Source organism: Sander vitreus, chromosome 17 (assembly GCF_031162955.1).
Source record: "Sander vitreus isolate 19-12246 chromosome 17, sanVit1, whole genome shotgun sequence".
Lineage (NCBI taxonomy): Eukaryota > Metazoa > Chordata > Actinopteri > Perciformes > Percidae > Sander > Sander vitreus.
The window spans coordinates 11,967,603-11,992,317 of NC_135871.1; the positions used below are offsets into that span (position 1 = coordinate 11,967,603).

General features: G+C 40.8%; 1 protein-coding gene across 2 annotated transcripts in view; it reads left to right on the forward strand.

Annotated features, from left to right (window-relative positions):
* macrod2 (mono-ADP ribosylhydrolase 2) overlaps positions 1 to 24,715 on the forward strand; it is a 426,308-nt gene that overhangs the window by 296,929 nt on the left and 104,664 nt on the right. For both annotated transcript variants that reach the window (XM_078272630.1, XM_078272629.1), the window contains exon 6: positions 834 to 955. In XM_078272630.1, coding sequence (XP_078128756.1) covers positions 834 to 955 — 122 coding nt within the window. The remainder of the gene's footprint in view (positions 1 to 833; positions 956 to 24,715) is intronic.

Consider the following 24,715-nt stretch of genomic DNA (forward strand, 5'->3'; position numbering starts at 1 on the left):
ATTAAGATTCACCAGTAAATACTGCTGAATAAAGTAAAAGACTGTGACACTCTGAAACGGTCTGTTTTTAAATAAACAGAGAAACTGAAAGTTTACAGTTCACAATGGCGTGATATTGCATCCAAACCGTGATGGCTTTTTTGAGGAATTTTTATCATATTTGTTAAAATGATGTCGTACTGTGTCATTGAAATCCTTGCAGTTTGTGTGTGCGTGTAAATGCAACACATGCTAAACCTCTCTGGAATGCTCTGTGGGTGATGCAGAGTTACTTCTCGTTTATCGATGCTGACCTGTCCTGTCCAGCACTGAGAAGGCCAAGGGTAGTCAGGCAGAAGGCGAAGATTATGTTTCTGTCAAGTCACTGCTTAGATTCTCGTATTTTCCTGTCATCACTCCTATGATTCAATTAAGAAGCTGCATTCCTCAGTCTGGCCAGGCCAGACAAGGGGACCAGTGATTGACAGGTAAAGACATTACTATGCGAAGGGAAAGAGAGTACAGGGAAAGAAATGAATATTTGAGTAGATGGCATAAAAGAATCTTGTAATTGATTTTCTATCTAAGCTGCTGTTTCATTTACTGAATAAATGCATTCATTTCAGGCAGTGGTTTGTTCATGCCGGCCCCATTGTCTCATTGTGAAAACAAACTTTATCATATTTTGTATTTGATGATGATTCTGCAGATTTTAAAAACTTTAGTTTGACTGCTCAGCTGCATTGTACTTATTCTCACACTACACGGCACTACTAGAAATACCGTCAAACTTGTAACCTTGCTAGAAGTAGGCTGTGCTGAAAAGATCTTTGTGTGTTGTCCCTTTCCGACAGATGTGATTCACACCGTGGGCCCGGTGGCCAGAGGTCATGTGGGCTCTACTGAGACCAATGACCTCACCTCCTGCTACCAGAACTCCCTCAGGCTGATGGAGGAGCATGACTTGAGCACTGTGGTGAGTACAGTACTGCTACCACGTTTCCACTCATCTGAGGAGAAATTTGTCTCTGGTCTGTAAAGCTTGAAAGCAATAAACTGTGTTTTTGTTTGACAGTGAATAAGCCTTCAGTGAGAAAAGCTGTTTGAACATTTTAGGAATTTTGGAATAGGTACAAGAACAAAAGGATTTAGCATCTTTCATTTCAGATACAGTTCTGAAAAGCCTTAATCTTCTTTATTTAAACAAAAGCAACAGAGAACACAACAAAATGGTAATGTTTCATGTTTGTCAAATGAAGCCTTTTCATGTAGACTACTTTGGCTTGTGATTAAATAAAAGGCAGGCCTTTGTATCCACCACTCCATATTGCCACTGTGTACAGTAAGTATGCAGTTTTTTTAAATCATTGTTTGGAAAGCCACTTTAAGTTAGATCTCTGTGACCTTTCTTAAATTCTGTAAAGGTCTTGACGTAGATTTTTGATTTATTATTTTCCAAGAAATTAAATGTCGAGCACCGAAGAGTCATTTTAAATATTTTGATTCTTGTGTATGACTGTGCCACATCTGCAGGAAGCATTTTCTTCTTTAAAACTCCGAAAAAAGCACACTGTTGAGTGAATGTGGCTGATTTATATGGGGGTTTAGATGATAGAGACAATGCTCACACAATCCACAGCTGGCAGCAGCCGATCATTCACACACTATCCCAGCTTCTAGTCTGTTGTGGACCGTACGTTTCAGTCTGGTCCACGTGATAAATGGATTTGCCCTGCCCACAGAGGGTAAACAAATCAGTATCACACCAAATAGCCACAAATCACATTTTCTGCACCAGCCTACTGCCCTGCAGCCTCATCAGAGGCCAATCAATGGAAGTACTCACCAACAGAAAGAGGAGGCATAGATGAGTGTCAGTTTCATTAAAGATGATTGTGACAAATTCCTGCTCTGTTGATGACTTATTATGAGTGTGACAGACACCTCTAGGTAGCAATTAAATGGATTGTGAAGCAAAATGACTGAAGTGTTTTTGAAGTTATATCAAAATCAGCAGCATGCCTGCTGAACAGTCACATCCACGAAGATACAATGAGCCACAAGCATGACATTATATTACAATGTCATTTAAACAATTGAATAACTTACTCTGCTGGGCTCGAGGCTTCATGGGCAGAGACAAGGCCTACTCTGCAGCACCAGGCCCTTCAGGCCTCATTGCAGGAACACAACAACAGCTTGTCTGCTTTCATCCACAAATGCTCCAGTTGTTGCTTTGTTTCTGGCACATTCCAAAGATTTATTTAGTTTAGGCCTATCTCTTGATTTATTTATCCAACAATCCATATATTTATGAAAAACAGAGTTTCTGTTTTTACTGGGAGCCTGGATCCTGTCTAATGTACAGTATTTATACAGCTGCTCTGTGTTGAGCAGGCATTCAATAAAAACAGTGGTGTTATGTGATTGTCCAGCCTTGTAGGATGAGCCTAGTCAATACATTATCTTAGCCACAGTCCATTTTGTCTCTCCTTGCTGCAGGGACAACAGAAAGCCTTTTTACCAAACCAACGGAGCAATTGCTGTTTCTACAAGCAAGGATGTGGCCGTGATTTAGTTTTACTCTAGCCTGATTTGATATGCAAGACTTACTTGAAGAGTGGCTCTCAGGGTTCTCTAGTCCTAATTCTTTCAGTCTTGCGGTCTCTTGGTGCAGAGCACAATGAATCCAAGTTTTGGTTAGCTGATCAGCACTAAGCTCATTTTGACTGATCTGAAAGGGTCTCACTATGAGTTTTGCTGTTTGAGAGAAACAAGAGATCCCATCGAAGACAGGCACCCTGCCTAGTGGGCAAGGGGGGAGGGGGCTGCATTTGGGAATCCTAGAGGGCTGGGTCCCTAATGGGGATTCCAGGGCATTACAAGGGGATAGGAGTCAACACAAAGCCTAACACAAAATAAACTTGAGCATGAAAGATTGAAAAGAAATAGAGCTCTGTAGTTAATCCTTGTTTCTTAGAGCTCAAAGCCACCCTTTAGGCAACGAAACAGTACGGCTACCACAGCCGTCTCATCAAACTCTTTTTGTGACTGTAGCATGTCAAGAAAGGGAGTTTACTGGGAATAACCCCAGAATTTCAGGACTGGAAGTGCATTTGCTTTACCTTAGGGCAGCTTAGTGTTTATGACTGAACATTTACAGGAGTCAGAAATTAGATAGAAGAGCTTTTCCTGTCCTTCAGTGATGTGCTTTCCTCTCCCTAGTGATCGGTGTTGCACTGATTTACAGTTCTACTGGGACAGAACTGGAGAACATGGAAAATGTTACTTTGAGGCAACTTAAGCCAATTTCTGGCAGAGTTTAAGGGTTGTTTCTGAGTTTTCTAGCTTGTATACTAACCATTAGTTTTTATAACACTCAAGGTGTTTAAATGCTTTGCTTTAAGTGTTGCCTAAGAAATCTCTACACAATATTTGAGTGGCCTATTGTTAATCTAAAGGCTTGAAACTCATGGATACTTTGCCAAGCCGATATTGGCTGAAATGTAAAGGCAGATATGCACATTTTGTTTATATGGCTATCACCTGGCCCACAGTGCAAACTGTAAGTATAGGATGCAGCTCTAAGCCTTACTGAAGGATGCCCTTCAGATGAAAAATGACGATCAACCTGAGCCAAAAAACCTGCCGTTTAACCCCCACACTGAAGTTGAGAGCTATCTGGAACGGTCCAGGCGTTAACACCCTCGCTCTGTCTTACTCTCTGGATAAATATTGGATGGCTGGATGTCCTATTTAGTTCTGTTTTTCAAATCATTTGGCTGCACTGCATGCTGAAAAGTGATAGCGTGTATTTGTGCCCATATGCATACACTTTGTCTTTTACGTGCATCTTCATATTTCGCATATGAATGTGCCTGTGGTGTGGCAACGTTCTTTGCTCATTCCTTCCCTGCCCAGAGGACTCTAATGCTTCATTGCATTTTTTTTTCTTTTTTGCTGCGGCTGAAAGAGCAGCAAGGCTGTCACAGCTCCCTGGGCTCTGACTGACCACAGCCAGAATGCTAGCGTTGCCGGCTGGGCTCTGCAAAATCACACAGGGGAGCCGTGGGAGCTGCGTGTGAGTAGAGTTGCAGCTCTGGGCTGATGAGCAGCGCGTTGTCAAACAGCCCCCTCCTCTGCTCAATGCTTGTTACACTACAGTATGTTGTTTGCTTTCAAAGGAGGCTCAGGTGAGGAGCAAAAGAGGGAATATAGCTAGAAATATGGATTGATTCGAGACATGAAATGTGATAATAATACTGCCACACTGGTCAATAGGAGTGAAAATGCTCTAGCAGGCTATCAATATTTGCTTGAGGACATAGTAAATAGGTCTCACCATGGTTTCTCTGATATACAGAGCATGCCATTATCATTTGGAAACAGCTGAGATTGATGGGGAAACTCACTACTCAGCAGTACCACACTATTACATTGCCAGAAATTTCAAAAGACAACGGATGAAAAAAAAAAATTCTGTGTGCCATGCAGATTTATAACCACTGACTGAGACTTGCCAATCAAATAATCTTCTAACTGAAGGAATACTTTATTGCAATCAAGATTAGGCTTTTTTACGTGGTGAAAGTCTTCACCTCTGTGTATGTGCATTTTAATATTGCAGTCATACAGAGTACATATTCAGATAGACAATGTATGGATACAGTACACACATACTCATGTGAACTGTGTCAGTGTAGTTAGACCCTGGGGGCCCTCCCCTTCAAAGAGCTGGGAAGCCATACAGTACATGGTACTAAGGAGATGGTTAATGCAGGTCCATGGTTAGTCATGGAAGGTTGCTCAGATTCTTCCCTGGAAGCAAGCGTAGCATCTGTCAGGCAGAAACCGACTGACTGTGTGGAGGGGGACACCACCATCTGGAAGCCATTCAAACTCAGGCTCTGTTTTGTTTTAGAGACGATATTAAACACCCCTTATACTGTGGCCTTTAGAATAAAAGAATAAGCATGTTTACCAAAAACATTGTTATTGTCTTCCTTATGAGTCATTTGGGAAGTATTCTGTTGAGACAAAATAACTAGGATTTTAGTTTTGAGGGTAGGTGGCATAAAAATACAGCGAGCGTTTTAGTTGTTGACTAATGATCTTGTGGGCAACTGAGCCACGGTTTGTTCATAATTTGACGTTGACAGGCCACAATTTGATGCTTTTTCGAAAGTATCTGTGATTAAGCTATTTCTGGCAGCGTGCAGTGGACAGTGACAGGGTCGCCGACTGCGTTTAGTGGTGTCTTCTCTGACTCCCACGCGGCCCTGGAGGTGTTTTGTAGTCATAACACACTGGCTTTGAGGAGATCCAGCAGGGAAGCCACAAATTGCCCGTTGAGAAAAAATGCGGAAAGCCAAGTGGATTGGAGATGAATGGTGTAGAATGATAGGATTAGCCAACCTTCTCTGTGAGCTCATTCCAAGGCTGCTAGGAGCATTAGCTGCCATTCATTTTGCCCGGCAGTGGTCCCAAAATGCATTCCTGCAAACAATATCTTATAGTGACACATCAGCATGCACACCCTGCTTGAAAATGACGGCTGATAGCCCCCACTAGATAATCTGTTTAACATGACAGGGACAGCAAGTGAAGCACAAACAAACACTGTATCACTGGGATAAGTGACCATGCCCCCAAGGTGTCTTCGAGATAGAACAACACACTGGGGATTGGAGGGCAGGTTGACTTTAACTTCATCTTGGATTCTGTTTTGGCCGACCGGTTTAAAAATATCTCCTCTCCTGCTCCTCTGTTCTCAGGAATTATATGAAACAAGCTGTTACTATTCTGCCTTTATTCGTGTAGGTCACTGGTGATATTTGGAAATGTGTTTTTTACTGCGGTATTTAAGTGCACTGGAGGTTCTTTGCCATTATTTATGTTTCCAAATACTACCATATCAAACTTAACGACTTTGTACTCCACCCTATTCCATTTAGGTTTGCCGACTCCCCAAGTGATTCATTAATTTTCATTTATGCACTGAACAGACCGTGCACAAACTTTTCCTCCGTCCGCTTCTCTACCCTTTTCTCGTAAATTATTGTCCGCAAGTGCGAGCGACTGCAGATTTAATTATATAATGGCTGAGAGTATAGAGGCCTGATTGTGCACATACTTGGCTTCTGATCATAGCAAAGTAAACTGTGCCATTAATTGGGATAGAAGAATGAGAGGTTTACTGCTGATCTGCTTACACAACGCAGATGGTATTTGTGTCTCTATCACCCAGAATTCCATGTAGCTTGTACTTTGAATTCCTCCAATATAGAATCCAAGTCCGTTTTCTTTATGACAATATTTACAGACCTTTACAGCCAGTTGCAATTATGTAGCATGGTTTACAAAGTGAAGGAAAAAAAGGTGATTTGACTGATGTTCCCCACAGATCACACACCGCCTATTGTTCATGTATTTGCAAGATTCTACTAAATATTTGTTAGCTGTCTGCTGCACTATGCTCCGTGTACCTATGCTTGATGAAGATAAAGCCCCATATGTCACAGAACAATATGGTGGCCAAATGCTTTGAAAGAAGGAGACAATGCTAAAACTATTAGCTTCTCATGTCAGGTGAATCTGTTTTTCTTTGGCCCATTTTTTATCTCATGCCTAAAAGTAAGCATATTGGTAATACCCTTTCTCTAAACCAGCAGATATAGTTTATTAGTTTTTTAAAGATTGTTATTCATTTCGACCTGGATATTATGCTTAGTTTTTTTGGTTCCTTTTATCAAAATGAATGTAAGCATTCTAGCATTGTTTATCACAGTGTTAATCCAGTTAAAGATTGAGAGTAGAAACAGAAACCTATCTTGAATGAGGGGGGGGGTACAGTTCAGTTTGTGCTGCAGGGGATTTCACTGGGTGTAATCCCCCAATCAGCGATTAGCTGCAATATGATTATAGCCCAGCCCTCTCTGTGGCCCGTCAGCCGTCATTGCTCGTAGCCCGCTTCCACATACAGTACCTGCATGCAGCACAAAGGTTAATTAGACTGAAGCTTTCGAAAGGTCACGCCGCCATTTCAATTAGCTGGTGCTATTTGTCTGATCCGAATCATTGGCAACACTGGGCCAATTAGATCCAATTACACTGATAGTGGTTGTGGTGGTCTGCCACCTAGTCTAAGTTAATGGCCATTGGAACCCCAATTACCCCAGTGCCCTGACTCAGAAGGAGGCAACAACAGCAGGAGGTGCTTCAGGTCTGGGTGAAGGGGACAGCCCTGCCATTTCACTTTCCCATGACATTACCTTCACTCCAGGAGAGACTGCAGGACTTTATGTGAGGTGAAATATTAGGATATGTAAAATGTGACATTTCCACACCTCCTTTAGGGGTAATCACAGTTGATGGGGATTGAAGAGGTAATCTTCTGAGTGTCTATGTAGAGTGGGCTGAGCGTGCTAGTGTCTTGATTACAAGCACAGGGAGCCCATAGCAATCATCAGAGAGACTAAACCCTGTCTCCTACAAAGGCTACTCTACCTAGATGTTCTGTGAGGGAAATGGCAGCAGTTCTGTTCTAGATTAATGTGTTCTGACAATAATAAAGGCTCTTCAAATAATGTAAGTACTAAAGCACATTCAAGCAGTATAAGACTCAGGCTCAGCACTCTGGCTGGGTTTCACTTCATGTTTTTCTCTGGTGCTGTACCTGGCTGTGAGGAGCTCCTGGAGACGGTCTCATGAATTTCTATGAGGTTCATATCCCTCTACGGTACTATCTGAGAATAGAAGCGACAGCTCACGCCCAACTGAGGGACTGTCAGAGGAAGTTGTTGATTAAACAGATGTATTTTCTTCCATATGCCATGAGACAAGAACACCACAATAAGCATGCATTAATTAAACATACCTGAAGAATGTGGGCAATACAGGAGAACAAAAGGTATTTATGTCTATCTTTGTCTCTCGGCTTCACAACAGGAATGAGAAAGCGTCTTCTTTTCTTGCCTCTGGTTTGACTTACAGAGAATACAAACAGGAGAAAAGCTCAAGAATCTACCCAAGGAAAGAGTAGTTAAGTGACAATTAGTTTTGATTTGCAACTCATTGAGTCATTGTTGATTTTTAAAGTCTCAAGTCATTTGCCTGGGGAAGGCTTTTGAATCACATTGTTTCCGACAAAAGAAAAACTTGAGTAGAGACAGAACACTACATGGACAGCGGCACCTTGTGTGCTTTGAAGCCTCCTCAACTACGTATATACAATCCAACAAAAAATAACCCAGTCCTTGGCTCCCACCTGTTCAGAGTTGTGCTTGAATCTGAAACACTAGTGTCATCAAAACTTTCCTCCACCACCTGATAAATGCTTCTCCTTTGATCAAAGGTGCGTAGCAGGAAAGGCGGTTGTGAAATACATTACATGCAAAGTAGGCCTCTCTCAAAGCCCGACAGTTGCTCCTAAAATGAGCAAATCCCAGCAATGTCACAGATACTGGAACAGATTGCTGTTCATCGGCAACGGACCTTGGTGGAATGAGTTCTTGTTTACATCATTATGGTTAATTACCATGCAGAATCAGTCCAGCCAACAGTGCTTGTACTCTGTGTGTGTGTGTGTGTGTGTGTGTGTGTGTGTGTGTGTGTCAGTGAAACCGGACAGAGCCGTCACACTCTCATTACTAATGCAGCACTATCCCCAAGGTAACGCCTTGTGCTGCTCCAGTGTGTTTGGTCATTCTTGAGTCTACGCCAGTGGGTGGGACTATCCAAACAGCGTGTGTAAATGAATACCCGGGGAAACCCTTTGTATCTAGTCATGTGCAAATCATCCAGTCATCTTTTACCTCCAACTGGCCCACCAGTCTCGGTGATACATTTTGCTGCTTTTGTGATACGCATGGCAACATTTTCAATTTAACACTCTTGGATTGATATTTTAATTATTATTGAGTGAATAGTAATGGGAACGCTGAATCTGTGCGTTCCTCTTAATGCACTTAATTAAAGTTACAAGGCGAGACGTTTAACATGACTCTGCATCAGAAAAATAAGCTCCTCGGACGGTTATGCATTAAGAAAGAAACAACATGATGTGAACATGGACTTTACTGTATAAGATCTAATCGGGTTAGTAACTTCACCACTTTTACTCCAGTTGTTAATCTAGTTCCTCAAAGCTCCCGCTTTCTCGCAGTCTTTCATTTATGGCTTTTATGAAGCCAGGTGTTGAACCCAGTGTCGACCTTGCCAGGGCCATGTCCATGAAACTGGAATTTCCTGGTCTATCACAGGGTTCCATTTCAACAAGCTTGCACCCAATTATCCTTCAATCATAGTCCCCGGTCATACAGATGTGTTTGGTCGAAGTACAAGGTCTCTCTATCGTGGGTTTGACACACAGGGGACATTTTCTCTCACTCTGGCTGTATACATGAAATGTTTTCAAGGGTAGAAATCAGATAAAGATGAATCTCACCCAAGGAATTATTTATGTGGTTATGTGTAGCTTTTACACTGAATAAGTAGCAATTATGACCATGGCACCAAAAATAATGTTACAGTATTACATCAACACCTTCAGACATACAAATTAGTAGTGTGTCAGACTGTTAAAGGACTTGCTAACTCATAAGTTTCTATTTTCTCCTTTTCTTATGCCCAATAGACATACAACGGAATAAAAACTGCAAAATCAGCTCTTTATTAGACTCCCCATGGCACTGATATTAAATGCTACTCCATTCTAATTAATGCAAGGCAGTTATTGCTTTTATACAATTTAAAAAAAAATCTCTGCAGAAGACAGAACAGGTGAATGATATAAAGACTATGAAATCTTTGGTTCATTAATGATGTTTTGTTAGTGTTGAGTGATGAAAGAATGATTTAATTAAAAAAAATTACTTTACATTTTGTTCAATCACATCGCCTTGAATACGTTTTCATCGGCGTAAACTTTATCTTGTAGTTAACTTTTTGTTATTTACTTACTTATTTTGGCTCAGTTTTTTAATTTCCTTTCTTTTTCGTAAATTATTTATTGTAGAGCACAAACTGGGACCTGAATCCTAATGACAGCCAATATTTCTCGTCTCTGCTCTGAGATTATATACCGTTTCTTACAGGATTTCTTCAGATCAGTCATACCAAGCCTTTTCCTGACCTTAAAACAGCAAAACTCTTTCCTGTGTTTTGTTAATGCATTGATTCCTGTGTGTTTTATCAAAGAGAATGCATAAGGCAGAGAGCTGACGGGTATTAGGAGCAGTGGGAATGTTTGTAGTTCTATTGTGTGGTTTAGAAGTGCACAATTGCATGTCTACATACAGGGTACGTATTAAGTCAAAAATGAATATTTATAATAGTCCCCATCTGCTTGGCACATATTTACGATAAGCATTGGTTGGTTTGACGACAGCAAACTGGGAACAGTGCGCATTTTGTGGACCAATTGGGCAGCGCATATTTATGAATATTTATGAGAACATAAGGGCAGACTAAATACAGACTTAACACAAAATCCTTTACACTTAAATTGTATCCACAAAAGTTACGAGTCTTGCCTCCTCAACATTTTGTTATCGAAACTGCAGCAGTCTTCCCGCAGGCTCAGGTGAATGCCTGTATGCATTGACAGACACGCCAATGTTTATGCTCTCCTACATAATTCTTTAATCATGGCGCTATTATCCCACACATACAGCCAGTTTAGAGCCCTTATTATCTCCCAAGGTCACAGCTAACGATGGCTGACGTGCTGTGCCTGGCCTGTGCTGATTGACTCACAATTTTAAACTGGCTCAATCTAGGCCTACTCAGCAATTCAGGAGGCAATGCAGCACCTTGCACAGGTTTATGAGAGAGATATATTAGCTCTAACAGTGCAGGATTGTCTTGCTTTGATGCTGGAGATTGCTACAGATGTGTAAGACATTTATTTCTGCTGCAGCAAATGTTTTACATCCCATCTACTCACAGTGACATTTGTATTCTGACTTAGAATTTAAATGTACTTATTTAACTGGTTGATAATATTTGGAAAAGAAACTTGGCCTTGTTGTTGACCCTTCTCTTAACATTTACCTGAATGGTCTGAAGAGTGCAGAAAACAGGCTATTCTCTGTGGGAATGCATTGCATTATTATTTTTGTGATTTAATTTGTGATAGAGAAAGCATTTAGCAGCTGAATATCTGACACCTGAATGTGCAGCTAGTCCTTGAGTTACGCCCCTCCCCCCCCGCCCCACACACACACACACACTTTTCACATTCTCTCCTGTTCCAAGTTAATTAAAAATGATACGACATGTTAGCATTAAATCATTATGAAGTAGGCCTACTGAAGTAATCATTTCATGGGGTAATTTAGCAGATTAAACATTTCTTTCATTGTCGACCAGCGACCTTAATATCGTAAATGTCACACTCACCTTTTATGAATGATGCCACAACTGTCAGGACAGTAGAACAGATTTAAATTTAAATCCGCTATTACTGTACCTATATCCACCTTTCTCATTTCACATACAGATTGATCTAGAAAGCCCAAAGGTTTAGTCACCGTGTGAGATGCTGAATGAAGTGCTTGCCGGAGCGAACACGGGTGAATCTTGTTTCATGGTTTGACTTTTTTGCACACAGCTTGGAATGCCTGATAACCTCCAAATCTCACTCAGCCTAATATCTAATGTCACATCCATAAACCCCCAGTGATGACAATATGCATGGAATCAAATCGGGAGCTCTTTATTGTTAAGTCTTAACCCCCTCACGGGAGAGCAAAGAGTGTGAGATGGAGAACATGGAACACAAATAAGTGTGTATGCAATGATTTCTAGGCTTTTCTAGGCTTTTTTAGGCATTATTTTGAATGGCATTGGAAGTTTTTGTTTCATCTGAACTAGCATAGAAAGGCATTGAATAATTAAAAGAACAACCGCACTACAGTATTTCCCATTTAGCGATGCAGTAAAAAAGCTCCATTATGAAAATTACAGAGAAGTGATTTCAGATAAATATACACTCAGATCGCTTTGGCTTAATCATGGCTCTGGTTCCTAATGCGAGGAATTGTTGGCTCCCCACCTGAGCCCAGTACTGCAGAGTCCTTGGCTTTTCCGGAAGGAGGCTGAGTCATGAGGAAATGTGTTTGGCATAGAGCTCCTTCAGGCATAATGATGATGACCTACATGATGGTCTCTTACCCAAGCATAATTATGATCCACTCTTAATACTAATCAAGCTTCTTATGATTGACAAAGAGATGTTATAAAACATACAACGCTGCTCCAGTGCTTCCTGAGTGACAAAATTGTATGATTGCATCATTTATTGCAATAGAAATATCAATCACCATTCCTATAAAGTGATGCAGTACATTTTTGCTCCAAAAACATGTGATGTATTTGGTGCAGAGAAAATGGTTTTCCAGTTTTAGTAACTAATTAATGCTTTATCAATATTCATGATGAACTCTACATTTAGAAATCTGTAATTAGCTGTATTATCCTCTGGCCATTTATAGGGGGATAAAAGCAATCCATATAGTTCAAATCAAAGCACAGCAACAACTCTAGTTACTGACCAAAAACACTCTACAGTTAGATATTACCTTGCATGGAAATCAGATATCATTCCAGAGGCAAGCGGCAAACGACACAACCACTTCAAACCAGCACTCAGTCTGCATAAGAGATAGAAAGAGCTGGATAGACGGTTTCATAATTCACGGGAGCCACCTGGTGATTCCCTCAGTCACCTTCCTGTTTTCCTCTCAGCCAGCTGCTCCCTGTACTCCCAATCAATCTGCAGTGCCAATGCTCCTGCAATTCACCACAACCTTGAGGGCCGTGTCCCCTCTCTTTCCATTTGGGATGTTGGTGGGCTTTGGGTCCCTCCTCATTCCTCCTCATTTAGAGATGCACTTGTGCTCGGACCGAAGATAGCACCACTTTGCAATGCGGCTCTGGGATTTGAGTGCATTTAACAAAAAACTCATATACACAGATAGTAACAGACTGCTACATGCTCATTTTGTTACTTATGTTGCCTGTTTACAGTGCTTTTTCTACGTTTCCTGTGGTTGTTTCAATTACCTCTTTATATGAATCAAAGCAAAAGATTAAAAAGACAGAACCTACGTGGTTTGGTGATATCCACAGATGTTTTTCTGCAGTAGATGGTTATACATGTTGAAATCAAACAACATAATTGTTTTCAAGTAAGTGTGAGCCTTTATATTCCTAATTAGTAGTATCATTATTTTGCAGCTACAGTAGATAAGCAATTATACAGTTACCTTACGAAGCAGCTTGGAAGTACTATTTTTATCTTGTGCCGAAATTCTCTGAGTCTGTTACTTTTTTTTTTTGTTGAAGTCTAGAGGAGGAGGGGGATTTGTTGTTCTGCTTGGTTGGCCATTGACATGTATTGTCTGGGCCAGGCTAGGGTGGCAGAGTGGCTCCGTTCATGGCCCCAGTGTGACAGAGCTGTCTCTACATGAAGGTGACCCTCTCTCTCTGGATCCTCCACTCTCCCCAGCTTGCCTGTCAGGTCCTACAGGCGACATGGTCTATTAAGCACCTTAATGATGACCACAGCCTCATGCACTCAAACAATAGACCCTTACTCTCTCATATCTGTGTGTGTATTTTAAATGCTGAGTGTATGTATGAGTATGTGTTTCCTCTGTGCTATCCGTGTACAATGGAGTCTAACTTTTACCCAGCTGGTGTCTGATGGGAGATTTTGATTAGGCCTGGACGCTTGGCAAAGTAAATCTCCTCTGGGATTTAAAGGTGGATACTTTGAACAGGCAATCCTTCAGAAGACTTTTACACTCAATAAATCCACTGACGCCCCAATGTTTCAAAAGACTGCTTTAACAGCCTCATACTTTATACCCATAATATCCTGCTCTGTGGTGTAAAAGTGACAGAACTACTTGAAGATGACAACAAGCCTTGGGGAGCACTCCTACCAACACTTTTCACATCTGTTGATCCCCCATATCCCTGTATGACTAACAGAAGCTACGTGACAAGGCAGGTGTATTATGTACTCTCTCCCCTTGAGGTTGGCAAGAAGCGACCATGAGGTTCAGTCGGCAGCTGCTGGGCTTGGTGTGTGTACATTTTCAGATGAGTGGAAATGTGGGGGACAGGGGAAGAGATTAGGCCCCCTCACAGCAGTTCATCCCAGCGTAATTACCTTTTAGTCAATGTTTACATCCGGTGACCACCGGGAGTCTGCGAGCCTCCTGATTCTCAAACAGGGTGGATTAGGAGCAGGGGGCAACAGTGCCACCTTAGTGATTTTGGAGGTCCAGAAATTTGAATGTGCAAACCAAAACCAGTGAAATGCAGTGTCTTGAAACAGAATTCAATCCTACAATAACAGGGGATTCATACTGCATGTGCTGCAGCCTAAACAAACACATAAAGGACCTTGTTTTCTGTGGCATCAGGCATGCATATTATGTGATTTCAGTAGTATCGCAGTGTCCCGATATTGTAGAGTATTATGGGCTTTATATCCTGCACTTTTCTTTGCTGTCCTGTGAAATCCATCTAACTCCACTTTTGGTGATTTTGAATTTTGAATTCAAAGGAAGGATTAAGTGAAACCTGGATAAGCCCTTATCAGTTACCAGTTTTGTTAAACATATACTCTCATATAAACTTGGATATTATGTCATATAAACACTCTGATCATTCTTTGCCATGCTTGCAGGTGCATCATCAATTCAAGTTTCATTGTAGTGAGTCAGTAAAACAAGAAATGCGCACGTAAATGATATAATGACGATGAACACACGGAAATAAAACGACACAGCTCATACATTGTATCGTCGCTCTTGCTTTCCATTACTGGCTGCAATCCGAGTGAGTTCAGACAGCCAGAAACCACACTGTGTTCATTCTCATCTGTTGAGGTAACTTGGTTGTTTCAGAAATAGGCGGCTAGATAGTGTTATGATCACGTGTACAGAGGTAGTAATAACCAGATTTCTCTTGTTCACAACTGGCTTTCAAGTTGCTCAGGAGCAGTATGTCAGTACGGTGACTAAAAAAAACCCCACAAACAAGCATCTTTTTTTGCCATGTATTTGTTCCTGTGACATTCCTTGTCAGCTTACATAAAATATGTCTGCATTACTGTCTGTAATAATCATGATTTCTGAAACACAGCTGTGCTTTATAGTTTTCCAGACAAGCAAGGCTAAAAGCTCATCAAAGAAAGGAACACAAATCTGAAATGTGCTTTCACATTGTCACCTTTTAAGATCCTTTTCATATGGGGACAAAGACATACAAGGCCCTTTGTTTTTTGCCGTAGGTGTGAATATCATTAGATCTACCGTGAGTGCAATAAATGTGTGGAGGTGCAGTAGCCTTTGCCCATGAGACAATAAAACACATATGGAAATGAGCCGACAGCATGACTAATAGCTTGCAGTTTGAACCACGCACCCATCTCAGCAAAATGCCTGTTCTCTTTAAGTGAGCCATTATACAGTTATCAATGGGCATGCTTCGCCTTTGATCTCTCTTTTAAGAGGTTGAGGATTTTACATCCAAAAAAAGAAACACCTTAGAGAAGCCATTGGTTTGCGTGCTCTCTGCCGTTATGCCCAAAATGAGGATAAAACCAATACAAAGAAAGCTGTCACTCCCCGTGTCCCTCCTGTCCCTAATCCTTCCACTCCTGAGTCTGTGCCCGCCACACCATCATCAGAGCTCAGATCAAAGCGTGAGAGAATGGCCCAGAGGTCTGCACAGAGGGGAGGCTAACCTCCTCAGAGCTTACTATGTCCTTGCACCAAAGTCCTTTTTAAGGGCTAGACATATTCATTGAAAAGCAATTCTGTGCAGAATGCCTCAATTGAGCTTTACTTTGGATCAGCAATCTTGCTTTGTGGACATTCCCTGAGGCAGTCATTGTAGCTAAAGTGTCAGTTATAAGAAGACAATTTAGTCATCTCATTTGAAAGCCCTTCATACAGCTGGAATAAACTAAGGTCGGAAACATGCATTATTGTGTACAGTTTGTATGCCCACGGAACTTCAAGCTCATATCTTTATTACTTAAAGCGCACCAGACCAGTAAATATTGTAAATTGAAAAAATTGTGTTTTCTCACGCTAATAAGACACAGGCCTTGACCTCTTATACGGCTACTGTAATTAGTGTTGGTTGCTCTTACCTCTGGGCAAGCTCAGATTTATGGCTTTATGTTGTGGGGAGCTTTAAAGCGAAAGTGTGCTGCTGGGGCCTAGTCAGCCCACAGACTGCATGGATAAACAGACTGAACCGAAGCTCTGGTATACAGTACATTCCTTAACTGCGTACTGTATGTGCATACTGTGTAATAATGTAATCTACCTTCAGTTCAGCAAGTGGGTCTCAAATAAGATAATTCATTTTGACTTGATTAACTATGTGATCATGTTCCAGTGTTGCAGTATATAATAGATGTATTTAGGTATAACATAGTATTATTGCTATTGTCATACTTTTTTTGCCTTGCGCTTTGCAATCCAAGGCCCTATACAGTATAATCTGTTGCGAACTAGTGGCGTTTGGACCCCAAAGCAGAGAGCGGAAACAGGTAAGTTAGTGAATAAAAGTTTATTCAAACAAAAACTTAGCAAGGAGCTGGCCGGCTGGAGTGGTCCTCGGAGGCAGAGTGAATACACAGGCGTGGATCTCAGGAACTGCGTAGACAGCGTGGCAGGCTTGAGGCTGAGACAGAAACAAATGCAGTTAAGTAGACCAGCCAACAGCAGAGAACAGAATCAAAAGGTTCCTCACTGGTAAGAATACTAGGAACAGGAAACGCAACGCGCTACCGAACATGACGGAATTATCTGGCAGAGTAGTGGAGTGAAGACCAGGCTTTTGAGAGTGATGAGGTGAATGGAAACCTGTCGGAGAAGTCAGCCACGCCCCCTGCCACACACATGCCCTGCAGAGAGAAAAGAAAACGCAAAAACACCAACAAAACCAGACACCAAACACAGAATCATAACATAATCCATAGTATTCATAGTATGTAGTATGTATTCAAACTCTAAAGGGATACTTGGACATTTTGGGATTATATGCTGATTTACCGAGCATTACATAAGAAGATCAATATCAATTTCATCCCTGCACATTCAGTACAAAGAGATCAGTCACGTGTTAAGCCTACCCTAGCATAAACACTGGCAGCAGAGGGGAAATAGCCAGCGTCCAACAGACGTTTTAAAAAAACCTACAAGTCTCCTGCCCATTTATCTCACCCTAGTCTACCTTGGCTCATAAACAGGCTAGAGTTGCATCACACAGGCTATGTATCACTGGAGTTGGGCAAATGGGATCAGCTATCATCGGTGTTGAGGAACTGAGTGCGATGAAGGCAATCACAGAGCACCCTGAGCTTCCGTTAACAGAGAGTTCATTAAATCGACTAAATTCCCAGTTGACGAAAACATCTCCAGCTGCAAGTCTTTGAGTAATTATTCCTAAAGCACAAGGCCAATGAAGAAATCAGAAGAAACTGACTTACCCAGCGGTATACTGTATGTTTTACCTTAAAGTATACAGGAAAAAGACAAACATTCACTCTTCTATTTGGAAAATGTGTTCCTATGGTTCAATAATAATTATGCAGTTACCATGCTTCCAAGAGGTCACTGCTACACCAGTACAGAGAGCTGAATTCGATTTGCAGTTAATGAGGTTGGGTCTCTCAACGAATGTTAGTTTTTATTTTGTATGTAGTGCTTTGGGAAATGTGGTTATAGCCTATTTTATCATCCGTTATGATTCTGTGCAGATCTCTTATCTACAATCATCTGGGTAACATATTACTACTATATTATAGCTTTTCCATTTTATACAATTAGACACTGAATCCAATCCAACCCCAACAAAAACAAGTTATGCGGTCTATTCATTAGCTGTGATGTTAATTTAGCAGCTTTGTGTAATTCCTGAAGATAATGTTTATTCAAACAAACGTATCTTATTACTGTATCTGCAGGAAATCTATGGTGCGTCTTGTATATGGTTGTTGTGCTGACTAAATATTACTTTGTCACTGTGCAGTCAACCTTCTTAGGATGTGTGTGCATTCATATCCAAACTTCTGATGCCAGTGAGAGATATCCTTAAATAACGGGCCCCTCCTTTATTTCCGGGGGACTACTGGGCTACAGCTAAGAATAATCTCTACTTTCACATGAACCATATTAATTCTGGCAACCCTGCTGACCACATGCTACTGTATTGCCCTTTCTCTGTTTTACCTTGTTACACTGACTCCTGCATAACCCCTGCACAATAGCTCTTAGCACTACATGTAGTGCCAACATTCTAGCACACTCCTAACCACACAGTAGCTCATCAATAAACCTTTAATGCTATAAATAATGCAGGGCAACGGAATAAAGGTCAGTTTATATCATCAATCATCCATGTTCCCTTTATATGTCAGTGGTGGTTGCTTAGTAGCTCGGTTCAAATAACTTTGGTCGGTTTGGGGATGCTAGCGAGGCTTTTATCACCAAATACAGCCTGGGTATAGCCAAGCTTTTATTTTGTAGGCTTTCTGGTGGCAGTCATTAGTATGCAATATGCAGCAGACATTGTCTCACATTGGCCCTGTCACGAGTCTTCCTATGTATGCTGTTCTGTCACCTCAAAATTCAGAGTGGGGTTTTGACTTTGAAGCCACTTTGATATGGTGCTTTTGAAAAATGTTGAAGGACGCCATGAAAGGGAAAAAAATGTCTAATTAGTAGCCTTACATTGGAAGGGTACCATAGGCTGGCTTTCACATTGCAAGACCAGAAACCCCTTTTTTTTCTTTTTCTCTGATTAAATGTGTTGTTGAAGTTGATTTATGAATTTAAATTAATGTCTCATGAAAAATGCTCCCTAATTGTTATTTTACTATTCATTTAGATCAACCACTTGGGACTCATCTGCTCTTGCTGTACAAGTCACAAGCGATATTTTAGGATTATTGATAATTCTAACCTCGTAGCTCCATATGCTGCTAATCTCTACTGAGACAGTTTGAAATGGGGTATAGATATTTGAGAATCCACATATACCCTGGTTTTACCTTCCACAGAGGGATATATGACATAGCTTGTCTCTTTTGCTCTTTTGCTTTATCTTCAGCATGTCAGAGGCTTTCTCACTTTGAGTTATGAAAGAGCAGTTGATAGATTCAGACAGAATCCTCCTGTTCCCTGCTTTGATCATTTCTTTATGCCCACCTGTAATTTAGGCCTCTAAAATGTAAATTACTTCTAATGCTAGACACACCATGCTCTGTTTCTTAAGCATTCATTGGACTAATCACAGGCTTTTGAATCCCTGAGGCATATATTGAATGATGTCTTCTACACTGGTGAGTGTTGAGTGAGCGAGTGTGTTCACATATTCATATCAAACAGTTAGCTCAGAATTACCACAGATACATTTTTTCCTTCATTTATTACTTTCTTTGCTACCATCTCGGGATTCAATACAGTTTATAATGTCATGGCTCTTGTGATAAATACAATACAAAAAATTCACAAGACATTGAGTTTCCATTAGGAGCAAACTACCACAGCAAGCAGGAGACAAACTAAACTAACTAAAATTTCATTTTCATAACAACCTGTCTCAAACAAACTCCTGGTTCCCCTTTAATTGAAGTAAATAAAGGCATGATTATTCCTGATCAGACGACAAAGGCACATGTTAGGGGTGCACGATATATCGACTCAATATCGTTATCGCGATATCACGTTGCGCGATATTATACCGAAAGTCTCGCGATAATTACGCGATATTTTGTTTGCGTTGCATCCCGCCCGACATGTACCCAAAGAGTATAGAAGCAACAAGAGGTGAAACTCAATAGAATGTTGTTACATTCAGTCCAAGATGGCGGAGCTGCAGTTCCATTGAGTTTCCCCTCTTGTTTCGTCTATACTCTTTGATGCACCTCTCGAAAAATCACTTGGTTCTCTTAATACATCCATGACTTGGTAACGTTGTATTTCCCCCAAAAAAAGAATATAATCATTCAAGTTCGGGTCAAGCTGGTTTCAATCTTGTGGCAAAAATATAAAAGATAACACACAAGTCCGCAGCTCTACGCAGTGAGCTATCGAAGCTCTACATTATTTCCCTTCCAGTCACGTATTTATCAACTACATCAGCAACCAGGTAACATTTTGTTTTGAGATGATCTAAAACAACTGGTTACCTGGCTTAGTTTAGGAAATACCCGATGATAGTTATCACGTTTCTTTCCTTGCATCTATGGCCACATTGACTACAACTACTTCATCACAGCCACCTACTTAGCTGCACATTGTGACTGAGAAATATATTTTAATAGTAACGATAGCTAACTCACGCCGAAGGTAACACGTTGTTTTAGCTTTTCCTGTGTCTCGTGTAAGCAGTGAAGTGAATTTAATAGTTTTGTCTGTCGTCACTGTTTAAAAAGTAGGCTATTTATTTTGCATACTGTGTTGTGGAGGGGCTGTGATGTAGCGTACAATATTATAATAGACGCAAGGAAATTATATAGGCCTATTATTGTTTCAGATCAACCCAATAAAAATGTTGCTTTGATGTTAGCAATCACTGTGAGGCGATTAAGGCCTATACAGATCAACTTTCTATTTCGCCTTTCTTGCAATTGTACTGATTCGTTATGAATGCGTTTTGGGAAGTGGCTTGTAATGTTTAAGGCTATGCATGTGATGTTTCTCATGTTGTAATGTGCTGGTGTTTTATTTTGTCCACAAGGGGCGCACTTGGTTAAACCCAGAGAGAAACTCATACCACTAAAGATGAATAAGCTCATTAAAGAATATCAATATAGCTACTTTGCTGTGTCGGAGTTTGATTTCAGAACTTTACATCAGTTTGGATGGAATGATTCGATTAAAGACCAATCCTTGGTTAATTCGGAGCCAAACTCAAGTAACACTGTATTACAAGCCTTTGTTTTGCAAATTCAGAGGGATATAGTAGCATACCATATAGGCTACACAAAAGGAGAGACAATGACTGTAAATCATTAAGACCATGCATTCAAACTGCGTCGTGTATTACCACTTTTCTGTGACTCGGTGGTAGCAATTGTGTATTTTGACAATATTTGACTACGAGTTATCGTTACTGTTAAAAAATATTTATCAGTCACAATGTGTAGCTAAGTAGGTGGCTGTGATGAAGTAGTTGTAGTCAATGTGGCCATAGATGCAAGGAAAGAAACGTGATAACTATCATCGGGTATTTCCTAAACTAAGCCAGGTAACCAGTTATTTTAGATCAGCTCAAAACAAAATGTTACCTGGTTGCTGATGTAGTTGATAAATACGTGACTGGAAGGGACATAATGTAGAGCTTCGATAGCTCACTGCGTAGAGCTGCGGACTTACAGTTGAAACCAGATATTTACATACACTTCAGAAAAAAACATTCTGAGCTTAAGAAGCTTCTGATTGATTAAGGTTTAGGTTAATTGATTCCATTTGAGTTAATTGGTGGCACACCTGTGGATGCATATAAAGGCACACCTCAAACACAGAGCCTCTTTCTTTGACATCATGGGAAAATCAAGAGAAATCAACCAAGACATCAGGAAAAGAATTGTGGACCTCCACAAGTGTGGCTCATCCTTAGGTGCAATTTCCAGATGCCTGAAGGTCGCACGTTCATCTGTTCAGACAATAATACGCAAGTATAAAAAACATGGGAATGTACAACCATCATACCGCTCAGGAAGGAGACAGATTCTGAGTCCCAGAGAGGAACATTTTTTGGTGCGAAATGTGCGAATCAATCCCAGGACAACACACATAAGACCTTGTGAAGATGCTAGCTGAAACTGGTAAGACAGTGTCATTATCCACAGTAAAACGAGTCCTGTACCACCATGAGCTAAAAGGTTACTCTGGGAGAAGAAAGCCATTACTTCAAAACCACCATAAAAAAGCCAGACTACAGTTTGCAACTGCACATGGGGACAAAAATCTTAATTTCTGGAGACATGTCCTGTGGTCTGACGAAACAAAAACTGTTCGGCCATAATGATAAACGGTATATTTGGAGGAAAAAGGGCGAAGCTTTGAAGCCTCAGAACACCATCCCAACTATGAAGTATGGGGGTGGTAGTATAATGTTGTGGGGCTGCTTTGCTGCAGAAGGGGGACTGGTGCACTTCACAAAATAGATGGCATCATGAGAAAAGAAAATTTTGTGGATATATTGAAGCAACATCTGAAGACATCAGCCAGGAAGTTAAAGCTTGGGCGCAAATGGGTCTTCCAAATGGACAATGACCCCAAGCATACCTCCAAATTAGTTACAAAGTGGCTTAAGGACAACAAAGTCAAGGTATTGGAGTGGCCATCACAAAGCCCTGATCTCAGTCACATAGAACATTTGTGGGCGACACTGAAAAGGCGAGTGCAAGCAAGAAGGCCTACAAACCTGACCCAGTTACACCAGTGTTAGTTACTACCCTGTCATCTTTTGTGCTGCAACTATCTTCAACCTTTAAATGATTTTAAAGATAGGTTATAACTATTATTGATTATATAATAGTATCTGTGTTGCTTTGTGTTAAAGAATTAGCATTGAATAACCTATTTAATATTTTGTCAATGTCATATTACACTTTTGATTCATATTAAGGCTGTGAAAGGAAGAAAATGACTAGGCCCTATCAATTTTGTCTGTGAAGCTTTCACAAACAACCATCAGGTCTTTGCCAGTTGTACAATAGTAAACGCAAATATGAAAGACAAGGAAAAACTGCACTCTGATGGAAGACAGACAGAAAGTGCAAGCTAGGATTTTTTTTGGTTAAACCTTTGGTTAAATTTGGTGAATTATTTAGCCCCCTTCCCTGTTTGTTAGCACGTTTAGAGTGGTACCAATGCATGCCTGATGTTTTCCCGTTTAATTCAATACCATAGTCTTCATCCTTGCAGCAAAAGTGAGCTCACTACAACCTCTTATATACAATGAAGTGAAATCACGGTCAACCCGCGATTAATTTCTAACGCGTTTAATGTTTCAAATTAACCTAACAGAAATGATTAAACACGTTAAGTTTGACAGCACTAAATGGCACGATAATTTTCATAATCATAATGCACACCCATGTTGATAGCTGACTAGGCAATTCGCTAAGATAGGGATAAATGCAGCCTATTATAATGTGTCCTGCTCCTGGCACTTACCAGTACCTCTTGCTGATGTGAAATTAAGAGACTTAATTCTCGAGAGACTTTGCCCTCTTTTCTTTGAATTTTTCCCATCCACCTTTCTCCTTATGTTTTCTATTAGCCATTGTCACGTCTAATGATGTAGGCCTACTCTTCTTCCTCAGTTTTTTTTACACGTAGCATATGTGATCGTATTAGCGCCCCCTGCTGTTGGCTGTTAATATCGCTTTATTAGACTTTTTTTGTGCCAACGGCCGTCGGGGGTAAGCCTCTCTCCACAACGCGTACCTCCTATGGCGCCATTTTGATGCTAACAAGCACTCACCCGCCATTAGCATTCCATTGACTGCCATTCATTTTGACGTCACAGCGAATAACTTTACATCTGAAGCGTTTAAAGACTTTATTTGTCCATTGTTTATTTCTAAAGAAACACGACAATGTATAAAAAGCTCCATTACTTTGTACCTCACGTTATGGCTCTGTAGCAGACGTTTTTGTAAAAATAGGCTAACGATTGTGTCATAACCACGCAAATTACTGTCGGATAGTAGAGGAATTACCGTACAGTACAGGAGAAGCTTGCAGGCAGTTTTGACTTACATTAGCTGTTTAAGTTTAATTACTAATGTTAACTAGCATTTTAGTTAGCAATAATTAGCCTGTGCCTATGTTATCTCCTTACATATACCTACACTCTCCGTCTCTGCAAGATTCGGAATGATTGAGAGTTCTCTTGGCACAGCTACCAGAAGACTTACAACTTTCAGACAGGTTGCTCACGTCACATCTACGTCTTCAAGCTCAGTTTGCAGCTGTGCAGTAACGCTCAGCCCTCAGCGGCAAAGTGCTTTTAATTGACTTCACTGGTCTCCATCCAGAGCAATGGGATCTGTTGGTCCATTTCCTTAACTGTCTATGGTCCCTGCCTGCAGCTGTACAGAGTAGTGGTATAATGGAGAAGTAGGAATACATTTTGTTATTGAGTTTACCTGACATGTTCCTTGCCTACTCATTGCAATTCTGTCAATCATGTGCGGGTTATGCAGAGGTCAGTCAGTTTATCTCACCGATGTGAATTCCTTTCCTTTGTCTTTGCCTCTCTGTTGCTCAGTGGTCAGCGATATAATTTCAACTGATACTGAGCAGGAGTACTCATACATAAATATGAGCAGACGTCTGGTTTCATGTGCCCTCAGTTCAGAGTAGTATCATTTTAATGCCGTTCTAAATGCTCCCTCTTTAACACTGAGGGAATCAGTGTCACCAGCAGACCTCTGTGGGAAATCATGGTGATATGAATAATAAAAGAACCGTTTTCTACCCAAACTGGGAACTCAATATACTGGTTTGCAATGTTGAAGTTTTGCAGGTACTTTATAGTACTTCCCAATGCAATGACCATATTTTATGACAAAAAAGCTTCTTGGTGTACCTGTGTACTGTAGCATTGGGCTTCAGGGTGAACTCTGCTTGATAAACCATACAGCTGGTCATGGACCAATGAATCAAGCAGCCATCAGTTCAGT